This window comes from Argiope bruennichi, chromosome 4 (genome assembly GCF_947563725.1).
Source record: "Argiope bruennichi chromosome 4, qqArgBrue1.1, whole genome shotgun sequence".
In the NCBI taxonomy this organism is placed as follows: domain Eukaryota; kingdom Metazoa; phylum Arthropoda; class Arachnida; order Araneae; family Araneidae; genus Argiope; species Argiope bruennichi.
The window spans coordinates 7460076-7473319 of NC_079154.1; the positions used below are offsets into that span (position 1 = coordinate 7460076).

General features: G+C 25.2%; 1 protein-coding gene across 1 annotated transcript in view; it reads left to right on the forward strand.

Annotated features, from left to right (window-relative positions):
• Window positions 1–13244, forward strand: part of LOC129965853 (tectonic-like complex member MKS1) — a 13776-nt gene continuing 532 nt past the window's right edge. The window contains exons 1-15 of the mRNA XM_056080089.1: window positions 1–446; window positions 3652–3805; window positions 5162–5272; window positions 6181–6287; window positions 6367–6486; window positions 6661–6776; window positions 7025–7070; window positions 8587–8623; window positions 8706–8762; window positions 8853–8895; window positions 10461–10523; window positions 10610–10674; window positions 10799–10856; window positions 12679–12786; window positions 12869–13002. Of these exons, the coding sequence (XP_055936064.1) occupies window positions 370–446; window positions 3652–3805; window positions 5162–5272; window positions 6181–6287; window positions 6367–6486; window positions 6661–6776; window positions 7025–7070; window positions 8587–8623; window positions 8706–8762; window positions 8853–8895; window positions 10461–10523; window positions 10610–10674; window positions 10799–10856; window positions 12679–12786; window positions 12869–13002 (1296 nt within the window). The 5' untranslated portion in view covers window positions 1–369. The remainder of the gene's footprint in view (window positions 447–3651; window positions 3806–5161; window positions 5273–6180; window positions 6288–6366; window positions 6487–6660; window positions 6777–7024; window positions 7071–8586; window positions 8624–8705; window positions 8763–8852; window positions 8896–10460; window positions 10524–10609; window positions 10675–10798; window positions 10857–12678; window positions 12787–12868; window positions 13003–13244) is intronic.

Genomic DNA, 13244 nt, shown 5'->3' on the forward strand with positions numbered 1-13244 from the left:
AAAATTGAATATAAAATAGCTAATATCAATCTCATCAATTCATACATTTTAACCAAGTTCACACTGTTCTATATGCCTATCTAACAGACAATTAAATACTGAAAGTGAAAATTAAGGGAAATATAAATGGCAACAAGACTGAAAGAAATGTTACCATAGCAACAAAAGATTACCCATGCTATTTAAAATTTAATAACTGAAAATGATGAAAAATCATGTAAATATAATATAAAATTAGTCTTTTGTTATTGCTGTAGACACATGATAATAATCTCGCCATTCTTTGTGAATCAATCATCCCAATATAACGTTATTTCCATTTATCACTTCTGAAATTTGAAACTGTTTATTTATAGTGCTTCTTTAAATATGGAAAATGCACTTCGTGAAGATGTTCCAGTTGGAGTCTATAGAACTGAAGACAAGATAACAAATCTAAAAATAAAGTAAATGCTTTGATATTTTGCTTTAAATGATAACACTTAACTTCAACATAAAACTTTTGTGTTTAATTGTGAAATTAGGTATAGAAATAAATAGATATAATATTCATTATATTTTGTAAATATGACGCAAATTGTAGCAAAAATCTATTATTATTTTTTTATTCATTCATTCATTTATTTATTTACTTTTTCCTATACAAACAGAAAATATAATAATCTACACATGTGAACATGAAATTTGAATGTATAGCCTAAAAAAAAATTTTTATATGATACAATAGTCAAACGGTAAGATTTTAAGGACAATATAATTTTTAAATCGCAAAATATTGCTACATAACTGTATCCTGTACCACATATTTAATGAGTTGCTACTATTTTGCAGAGATTAATGAAAAATTTGTATTATGCTCTTTAGTTTTAACTCATGAACCTCCTAATTTTAGACTTACCTGATTATGAAAAATATATATTTAGAATTGTGTCCATCTGTGAATTCAATAACTAAAAGATACTTTGAACTTGAATGAGATTTACATCAAATTTGTAAATGTCTGTCAAATTTGGAACAAATAACATTAAAAGGAAATCCGTCTGTCTATATACAAGTGAATATGATAACTGAAAAACATAAAGATTTTGCACATGTTTAGCATCTTAAATATAATCCATATCAAATTTATAACTAAATCCATCCAGGGATTAACCATCTGTCTGTGTATTATTTTGCATGCATGTGAAAGCCATTATTGAAAGACATAATAATTTAAATCAGAGGTTCCCAAACTTTTTTTTCTCGTGGACCACTTTCAAAGTTTTACTATTTTCAGTAGACCCTGTGCTGCTACATTTCTACTATATTCTCAAAACTCCTAAAAAATATATCCCTAAATTGGGGGTGTTAAGAAGAAAAAAAAAAAAAAAGTAGCACATTTTCAGTTTCAAAAAAGTAGCACAGCTCAAGTCGCATTTCATCCCTTTGCAGGTCTAAACAAGCATCCCGGACGAGCGGGCGGCACTTTGGAAGTCTCGATATGTGGTGTACACTTGTACTATTATCTATTGTTCTATTTAATTCTGTGTTTGAACTGAGTCTTGAATACTTCTGAGTACCTACCTAGTGAATGATGCTACCTACCTACGTTGATAGATGAATCCAAGCCAAAATTTTTGTTCTTTATTATGAAAACTAGAAATTTTTTCGTGGACCCCCACTTACAATTTGTGAACCCTTGTTTTCTTTTCACGTCTATGTGGACCCCCGTGTGGTCTCCTATGGACCCCCGGGGGTCCACCTGGACCACTTTGGGAACCTACGATTTAGATAAATGAAATTTAGTTACATTTTTAGTATCTAAAGTGTAACTTGTTATTAAATTTTGAACTAAATCTCTCAAAGGTTGATTATCATCAGTCTGTGATTTCACATGCATGTTGATTCATTTGCTAAAAAATAAAATTGCTCAAATAAATGAAAATTGGTACATGATTTTATAAGTACAATTGAAGTTTTGTGTCAAATTTTGGTTTCAGTGTTTAGATAATAGCTCCCAAAATAAATATTTGATTTCTTTTTTTTTGTGTGTGTGTTTGTGTATTAATTGAATGTCAACAATTAATAATCCTCCTATCCCCCCCCAAAAAAATAATCTTTTAAAATCTCATTCTAGATTCAGTAAAAATTCAACTATAAAAACCATACAATTAATATGCAAGTAATTCGTCTAACTCATGCAATTAACTTAATTCATGCACATCCACTTAAATTATGCAATTAATATGTAAGTACTTTAGTACAAAACACACAAGTATCATATGTGAAAATAAAATTTCACTCATAGCATTCATGACCTTACCTAAGGCCAATTTTATGCTTGGGACAATCGGAGAATACCTTAGTTAGAGAATATGTAATAATGTTTTGGAGAGACCATTTCTTTAGTTTCATTACTGTTATTAAGAGAAAGCAACTGTTAAGACTTCAGATTAACACCCAATTTCTTGCCAACTGTTCAAAAACTCACAATCTTGAAGGTCTTCAAGAAATCATAACAAATGCCTTTTAATTTTGCAATAAGAATTGTAAGGATTTTTATTGCAATTTTAAAAAGTACTACAAGAAATTGCTAGATAAGAACTACATTACCAGAATAAGATCATTATCTTTTTCTTCAGCTGTGAACTGGTTGTTCAAATTCATAATGAAAGCTGATAATTTGATCACTTTTTGTTGTAAAATTTCAAGAAAGTTTTGTTTGTCAAAAAAAAAAAAAAAAAAAAAAATTACAACAATAATTTAAGTATTTTAATTCATTAAACTTTAAGGAAATATTTAATCTGCAAATAAAGCAGACAGCAAGTTTCTTCTTCTTTTTTTTTTATTTTAAAAATGTTTCATAATTGCTAATAAAAAAGAATTTAGAATCTGCAAACATTATGATATATTTATACAGTAATGATATAAAATTATCACAGGTAATTTAAAATTATGTTATTCTTCCTTGCTTAAGTTTGCTAAAAGAAAGTCAATTAGTTATAAAAAAAGGGGGGGTATTAAATTTCCTGATATAAACATATATTAGATAGTTATGAATACATTTTTTTTTACCCAACATTCAATTTTTGGTTTAAAAAATCAAATTCTAAATTTTAATTCATAAGTTCTATTTTTCATTCAATTTGAAATATATTTATTTCTTGCATAGAGTATCTATTTAAATTATTAAAATATAACAGGAAATAATTCCAGTCAGTTAGCTATTAATTAAAAATCTACTTGAAATAAAAAGTTAAAAAAAAAAGGGAACTAATTGCAATTTTAAACTTGATTTTTTTTTTTTTTTTACTTATATTATGCATATTAATGATAATTATTCATAAAGAGATTACTTGCTCTTTATCAAAATTTGGATAGTTGATTTCATTTTTCTATCTGAAAATAATTGTCATTTTTATTACTTTTCAATGATGCATATTTTTTCACTATTCTGTTTTAATGATATCACTGTTATTTAATATAAATTTAACATCTGGATTATGTTTTCTATTTTTTCCTAATTAGTATTAAGATTTAAATGTTAATATTCTTACTCTTTATAGAATGCTTTATTTATCTATTTATTTAACAAAGTAGGTTTGATTTGTCAGCTCTTTATTTTATTTTATATTTTGATAGTTTAACATTATTAGTTGTCTTTCTTTTCAGAGTAAAAGTGAGAAAAATTGCTAATGCATGTTTCACTGAGAAAGACTCTTTGGCTTTTGGTGATTCAAATGAACTTGAATTAGTTAATTTAATGAAATCTTCTTCTATATCAGCTGAAAGAGTTTTTAGGTGGCAGGAAAAGGTTGAGAAGACAGTAAGTATAAGAAAATTATTTTTGAAAAGTCATAAAGATAACATTTGTGAAATGATTTATGAAAATCATGCATATTCTTTTTCAAGAAATTGAATAAAATTATTCACAATTGGTCTGTTTAAATACAACTTAGTACGGTAGACTTAGTGTGTATACTGATAGCAAAATATCAATATAATTTATGCACAACTCATACAACATTTAGATGCAATTTTAGATAACTTATTTTGAACAACAAAAGCAGTCTTTTTGACTTATATATGTAGTAAAATGTTTTTTTTAAATTATTATTATTATTATAGTATTCCTCCCTCATCAGTTTACTTGACAATCTTAGGACTAAGCCAAACTTGCCACCATTATTTTACAAAATTAATTTATTATTAATATTTTAATGAGATTTTACCACTCCCTGGATGATATTTCTTTGTTGCTTGGCAATTAAACTTTAGGCTCTGTTATAATGTGGAAGTAATCATAAATCTTCTTGAACTTTTTTCTCGTAAGAAAACTTCATGTCTCACCCGCATTATATTCTGAAAATTTTTATTGTGATCCTCAAACTGGAAAATATTTTTAAAATGAATAAAATTATAGCAATTAATTCACAACTTTTAATTAAACATTTTAAATTAAGGTGATTTTGTTAACTATTTTTATTTCAAATATTGAAATATTTGAAAGTGGTGTTTTGAGAAAGTTTTATTAATCTGATGTTGTTTTCAATGATTTCATTAGCGAGTGTGGCTAAGAAGCTCTTATTAAAGTCATAGAAAGGTTATATCTGAGGAAAAGTATGAAAATGTGAAATTAGATAGCATAATTATATCATTTTGAGAAAATAGTTTAATACTAGGTACTAATATTAGATTATTACATACATTCCTTCTTAGCATTGCTTCGTTGAATAAATCATGAAAAAATAAAGTGTTTATAGTAACAAAAAAAATTGATAGTGCTTAGTGTTATTTTATAGCATCAAATTTTGTATTTAATTCAATTTTTCTCCAAAATAAATGTTTTTTATTTTTTTAATAATGAATAGGGAATGACAATTATATCATACTTTTAAATCCTGCAATTGCAATAATAGATGAACTCAAACAAACAAACAAAAAAAAACAAAAAAAAACATGAATATTAATTATATTTGATAATTTTTGTAATGACTAACGATTGATAATTTTTCAATTGTTATGATTTGTCTGTGATGCAAAATTAATTAATTAAAGAGATACTCAAAAATTTAAGACTATTTATAAAATGGTAATGAAGATTAAATTTTCATTTAGAGAACGAAAAACAAAACAGAACCGGTTTTGGACATTTTAAAACTGTTTTCATATTTTATTGTAGGATGCACCTGAAGATACATCTGATGGCAATGCAAGTTCTAGTAAAAAGGATTCTATTACTATACACCTTTATTCGCATGACGATAATGATATTCTTTCACCTCAATGGAAGGTAACTCATGAAACTTCTTTCTGGAATTTTTTTATTCTTCATAATAATTTAGTTTATTACTTTTTAAACCATTTTTCTTTGTAAAGACTTGAGGATAAAAAACAGATAAGGAACACATTGATTGTTGGCAAACAAAAATATTTCAAATTAATTCATTTAAATTCTAATATCATAAATTAAAATAATTATTATATTAAAATATTTATTTAAATAAAGAATGATTTTAATAATTATTTTTAAAAATTCAACGAAATGTTTTGATTAAAGAGTTCTTCATGTGTTTATTTCCTTAGAAATTTAAAAAAAGAAAGAAAGAAAAATGAGGTGAACATTTTTTTGATCCTTATACGTAGTTAATAGTGAGGAAAACTGTATTAGAGGCATAATATGCCTTTTTTTTTTGTCTCCAGTTGTCATTAGCAGTTTAACAAGAATTGATAGCTTCCAGAGCATAGAGTTATACTTTCTTCTTCTCATAATATTTCAACTTAAAAGGCCACATAAATGCACTAATGCTTTATCCTCATTGTTACAGAAATATGATCTTGCAAAGCATGAGAAAACCAGAATTCTGGATAACTCAGAAGCAAAGTGAAGTCATATAGCAGCAGTTAAATACTCATAAATTTTAAGAATCTGGATAAGTTAAATTTATCATGCACACACATTCCTTTTTTTTTTTTTAAATTTAATTTGGGGAAAATTCAGTTTATGGTAATGGCTTGAAAGATTTGATTGCTTCCAAATTTCCAAATAAATATATTTCTGAATAAATAATTTCCATATTATTCTAAGTGCATTGGTAATTAAATAACTGGATGTTCAGTTCTTCATTATTTTTTATCCATCCCCCTTCTCTGAAAAGAAATATTCATTCATTATTTATGCACATATTTTTCCCTCTTCAGAATACTAAAACATACACTTATCCCTCATCAAAACCAACCCACCTTGAAACTCAAATCTGCCAAATGAAGCCTAAGACAAGACTTTATTTTCTGGATGGTGAAACATGGTATGTGGAGCTCATTTTATTTAAGGTATTTTTATAATATCTGATTAACCCCAGTTCCTAATTTTGTCCTCTCATTTAGGCAAAAACCATTATTTTCAAGCATTAAAAGAATCATCAAAGAGAAAAACAATATGAAAGAAACTTATGTCTCTGTAGGTCAGTCAATGGCTATCATGGCAGCATTATTCTTTGAAGATGGGTATGATATTAATGAATATTATTTATGGAAATGATTAGCCTATGAAAAAATAATTTAAGTGTCTTAATGTTATGGATGTTAATTTATTATTCAAATACTAGTATATAAATGTAACTCTGAGAAATTCTTTTATTTTTGCAAGAAATTTCACCTTTTTCTGTTGTTATACTATAGTGCAGCTACTGAAGAAATAGATTTATGTTTCTTACAAGTTGACGATCACGGTACTCTGACAGTTATACCGGATTTCAGCAAAAGAAAATCATATATTTTTATAAACAGTCGATCTGGTGAATATATATTTTTCTTATTCTATTGTTGACTTTATTGATTTTTTTTCTCTCATATTCATAATTCTTTTATTCATGATGGAAATTGAATCTTTAAACAAAAGAAAACAAAGCATAACTTGTGGCTTGTAATTTATTACTTCATCGCAAACATAATTTCCACTGATAATTGTTGATATTATTTTTATAACTCAGCAAAAATGATTTTTTAGTAAATTCTTGTGTAAAATGTTTCATACATTTTTTAGAAACTTTTGAATATGAAATAGAAAATGTGTCAAAAGTACCAAAAAGGTAAGTATTTTTTAAAGATATTTTCCCTAAAGATAATTAATAAAATTATTGTAGAATACAGAAAAATATGTTTCTATGAATATTTAATTTGAAACTTAAATGTTTTCAAAAAATAGTTTTACGTCTCATTGATAAAATTTGATTGGAGATATTACAAATTTAAAATTTTGCAATTTGATCAATTGTTTAGGTTTACATAAATATGCATTCAGGATTTTATAGATTTCTTCTTCTTTATATATATGATTAATTCTTAGTACGATAAAAATAATAAAAAAAATTACTGATTTTGATAGGTGTTTACTACTTATTATCAGTTTTGTAAATTTTGAACATTCATTAGTTCAGTTAAAAATGAGGTTTATGATATAAGCACAAATGATTTGTAGAGATTTATTTTAATGGCTCTTATTGTAATAAAAAAACAAAGCATTTAATAAAAATGCTTTTGAGAAACTTGGGAGAAATTTTAATAATACTGCTGTATAAAATTCAGTGGTCAGATTAAAAGAACTTCAATGTTGTGTCAATGTGCTGTCAGAAAGTAGGATAAACATAGGATCTGTGAAAATGAGCTACAACATTTCTTTACTTTTTTTTTGCTATAAAATTTTTTTATTACTATTTTCATTTTTCAAGATTTTTTTTAAAATTATTGCTAAAATTTGATGTATGTTAGTTGACAGATATGCTGATTGTAAAACACTATTTTTCATACATGTAATTTTTTAAATGCTACTCAAACAATAATGTTTATTTATTTTTTTGTAAAATTATGACCTACGTATTATTTATTTACACCCACATGAAAAATATTTGTGTTTATGTATGTTTCTAATTTATATACAGAATAAGTTAACAATATGAATACTGTACTGGATTCAAAAAATATACAAATTCAAGTAGTAAAAATTATCAGAAAATATAAAAATTTGAATAGTAAAAAGAGTCATTGATAAAATTCAATGCTAAAAATATTGTTACCATTTAGTCTTTTTCATTATTTAGATAATTTCTGCATTTGAAAGAAAGACATTTTTCAATAAACGTGTAATTAATTATTTAAGAAAACATAATGGAACAAGTACCATTTTTGCAATTTATTTAAAATTATTGAAACTGAATTCTAAAAATATGATGATGCATTTTATTTCTTACAATACTAGATTTATTTAAAACTTTTGATGAAATTTCTATCCAGTTAATTGCAAAAATTGCATTATGTAGTATTTATTATTTATCTCCCAAGATTATTGTATCAAATTTTTACTTTATTCCTTTATCTTCTATTTTTAAATCATTCAATGTATTAAAACATATAGTGAAGATGATAAAAATTGTTTTCTAAATGCTGTAGTACTGTTTGGATTTATAATACAAGCAATGAAGGGGAGAGAAGCATAGTTTATATTTTTAATGTCCAAAATATATGCAATAAATTTTAGTTTTATTTTATCAATTTCATATTATTGTTCATATCATTTCTTAAAAATCTCTGTTTCTCTTTACGGAACAGCTCTGCAATTCAAAGAGAAAAAAACTTAATGAGAAAGGTACATTTTTTCTTTATTTTGTGATTTAAATTCAGTAAATAAACACTTCATACCAGGTCTGAATTTATTTTTCTCATTTTAGATTGCATTGTATAAAAGGAAATTAAAAGAAGATGCAATTCGAGAAGAATTTATAAAGGCAATTTATTTTTTCCCCCTTCCCTTAAATTGTTAAATCTCAGTTATATGCTTTCTAAAATTTATAATTAAATAATAATAAACATTACAGCTTCCTCCAGAAACTACATCATTCGTTATAAACTTTGAAATTGGTAAGTAAATTACAAAATTAGTAATACTGTATTTGAAATTGCTCATAAAAGCAATATAAAACTCAATTTTATTATTGCAAGCTCAATTGTGTTTTTTTTTTGAAAACATATGATTTAATACATTGAAATTTTCTTCACAATACATCCTATTATTAATTAAATTCTTTAATTTAGTTCTTTGTTCTGTGATACATGTTACTTCTTTTAATTCAAATGAAAAGGGAATAAATATCCTGTTGCAAGTAAAATATGTGAATATTTTAGATAATTCAAATAATTACATATGGAATTATTTGGAGCTTATAAATAAAATTTAATTGAATACATATGAAATGATTTACAGCTTGTACATTACATTTGATTAAATAGTAGAGCAAAAGTTTCAATTTCATTACAAATGATTAAATTAGGACTAATTGCTGTATATTTAAAACTTTCAGAGATACTAAAATTTGCGAATATATATTGAGTCTTGGCATACAAGATTTGTGAAAATGTGCTTTTAGTGTGCAAGAATTTTGAATATTTCTTTAATTAACTGGGCTTTAAAAGTTAAATAATTAGTTTCCAAATAACACAAACATTCATTCTGAAACTATAAAGCAGTGGACGAAAATACCATTTTTGTCATCTGTGATTTTTTAGCATGGCCTAATTTTGATTTTTGCTTTTCACATTAAAATCTGGATAGAATCAACATTTAACAATTATTTCAATACTGTGGCTGTGTTATGTTTTCTTGAGATGTAGGTCACAAACAATTAAAAAAATTAGTACGAGAAAATCTATTACAATTACAATGAAGTGAGCTAACTTCTTTATTAATTAAGTATTATCAGTTAATTCCTTTTTTTTTTTTTTTCTGATTAGTTTTGCAGTAGGAAATCTGACACCATAAGTTGAATAATTAATCTTTCATTTTTTTTTTTTTTTTTTTTTTTTTTGCATATTTAAATTTTAAAGAATATCTTATGTACCTATTTTTTACTAAGTAAGTTTGAAATGACTGATTACTGTTTAAGAATGAAAAAATGGGTTCAAAACAATTGTATGATATCCTGTTATTTATCATTTCTCATGTGTGCTTCTTTTTTGTTTATGATTAAAGCTACTTCATTTTCTGAGAGACCTCATGCTCTTTTGTTAAATTCATTGTTTTTCATATGAGATCGTTTATTGTAATTAATTTTTTGTTGCCTTGCTTTACTTTTTTAATTAAAAAACATAATTATATTCAAGCCTTCTTTGTTTAAAGGAAAATGGCAATAAATAAGTTAACTTCTTATATCTGCATGGGTATTTTTGTGATAAGATATGTAGCAGCATTTCATATGTATGTCTTTTTTAATTCAGAAAATGTAAACACTAAAATGATATAAATGAATATTTCATTTTTTTAACTGATTCTTTTCAAACTTTAATTGATTCTTTATAACTTCCACCTTCATAAATTCATTAAAAATGCTGTACTTTGTTTTTTTTAAGTTAAAAAGTTTTTGGAAAATTATTTACTTTGTAAAAATAATTTAGTAACAGTGTTTGCAATTTTTTTTTTCTTCCTTCAGTTTCTGCTAAAAACTTCTCACCTCCAGATATATTTATTCATTACCTCATCATAATTCCAAAAGGTGAGAGCCAAAATTTAGATTAGTGCTATTTTTACACTTTTTGTCACTTGATTTTAAAAATACTAGTTTTATTTTTCACATTATAGGTTGTACCTCAGAAAATACATTAGAGGGTGTCACAGAGACATGTAGAAGGAAACTTATGAATGATGCAAGTATTTTATTATTGTTTGATTAAAATGCATTTAATGACTGTTACTAATATGAGAACATTATTACAATAAGAATATTTATGTAAATAATATTCATTTTTTTTTTTTTTTTGTCTTTTTCAGTCTGCAGTGGCTTATTATGGATATACATTTTCTATAGATATTTCAGCAAATATTAATGGTAATTAAATTAATTAATATAATTACAATAAATGGTAATAACTAATTTCTGTATTATTATTTTTGAAAAAGATTAGTTTGAATGAACTATTTTACAAATACAATTGTCTCTAACATAGCTCAATTATTTTTGTTAATATATTTTCTCTATTGGAGGTGTAAATAAGCACTATTAAATAGTTCTGTTGTGTCATTTAGAATATTCCAATATAATGATTGAAACATAGATTTATAATTAATTCAGTGCATCTACAGTAGTACATTTAGAACATTGTATCTTGGTGTAATTATAAATACTATTAATTAGTATAATATACTCTTGAAATAATTGCTTAGTGATGACAGAATAGCAAAAAAAAAAAAAAAATTTGTAATTATTTAGGCATAAATTTAAAACAATCTCCCATTATAAAAGAAAAGAGGATTTCTACTTTGCATACCCCCATATTTTTTATCTCATTCAGTGTTTCTGTAACTGCTTCACTGAATATTGCAGGCAATAGTGCTTTGTTAAAAGAAATGCTTATTTCAAATTAAATGAAAATAACTTATCTTCCATGATTTCATAATGACATTACATGAATATTAAGAAAATCTTGAAGCAATATTGAACTACAAATTTAGTTTTCTTGCCATTTACATATTTAAAAGAATAAGGGCAAATCGATGAACTAGCCCAAATTACTGGTTTGATTTCATAATTGGTTCATATGAAAGCTCACGACCCCTAGATATGCTATCAATACTTTTTATTTTGAGACATTTTTCAAAATCAAAACTGACATAAACCTCAGCCTCCACATTGGGAATGAATTACTAGTTTGAAATATAACTAATGAATCCAAATGCTTTATCATTAGTATGCAGCTTTGTATTATTGTTGCAATTATTTTATCATTATAAGATGTAATTAATCACTGCTGACATAGTCAAACATATTGACATTAATTCAGAATTTTTATGAAATATATCTCATCAAAATAAAAGTAAGTTTTATTTTAAATGATGACTTCATAAGAATGTGAGAGTATTCTAAATAGTTAGTCATGCTTGCAGTGTGTCAAAATCGAAGTTGCTGTGTTTTGGGGGGGGGGGGTACTGTCTTTTATTTTGCAGCATTTTTTTATGCAGTATGGACGTGTTAAGAACGGATGATCCATGATGACATATCATCTAGAAATCATAAATTTTCATATGAAATAAAAATTGGCAAAATCAGTACATTAAATATCTTATTTAGAAACTGAACTGAAAAACCCTAACAATCTTTTTTAAAAGACTATCTTCCATCATGAATTATAAATAATTTTATTACAGAATGAGTACTGAAGTATAACGCTTTTCAAATTTCTCTTGGAAACCAATAATGGTTAAGACAAGGCATCACTCATTTGATATGAAATTAATATGACCATTTGTAGGATTTATATAAAAATTAGTACAATATTTGAGGGTGGTTCTTTCATTTTGCCAATTTTAAATACACAGATGGTGGATGAACATCTGATCATCAAAGGCTGCTAGTGAATTTTTCAAAACTAAATTGTTAAAAGATATTTAATTATTTTATAAAACTGTGAATTGACAATCCAATTAAATTAGGATAAAAAGATACCTTTCAACTACTATTAAGTTATTTTGCTATAGATATTTCATAAATAAGAAAAATAGATTGTTTTTAAATGTATTTAGCTATATAATGTATATAAATCTTAATGAAGTATTTTAATTAAAAAAATTTGAATATTGCTCTTTAAAGAAATATACTTTTTAATTCCATTTTATTATTTATAAATTCTCTAATTTTAATTAAATATTTTCAGAATTTAGTGGAGAGTCATTGAAAATTATACTTGAAGCCACTGCAGTAGATTACTGGGGAAATTTTCGTAATGAAGGATATGGATACGGAGACATTCCACTGATTCCAGGTGATTACTGCGTTTCCTCCTCGAATATATTACAAAACAGGGGAGTATTTGGCTTTATTTATTCATTTATTTTCTCATTTAGGAATGATGTCTCAAGATATTGGTACATGGAAAATTGAGCCAAGCACACTTAAGCACAAGTTGCAGAACTTTTTTATAGGAGGAATGCCACATTTAGATGACCTCTCTTACATAATTAATCCTAAAGACACTAAGGTAATTTTCTCTAACTTAAATTCCTCCTATTGGTTGGTTTTTAAATCAATAAATGTCTGAAATGAATTAATATTTGTCTCTGAAAGAGTTGAGATTTTTATATAGCAATTTAAATATTTTTTTAAATTATGTTCTTAGGATATAAGCAGAACTATTCTAAAATAAAACACATGTATTCAGTTTTCTTCACTTGCATGATTCTTTATTTTTTTTAATTCTGAGAAATCAACCATGATATATTA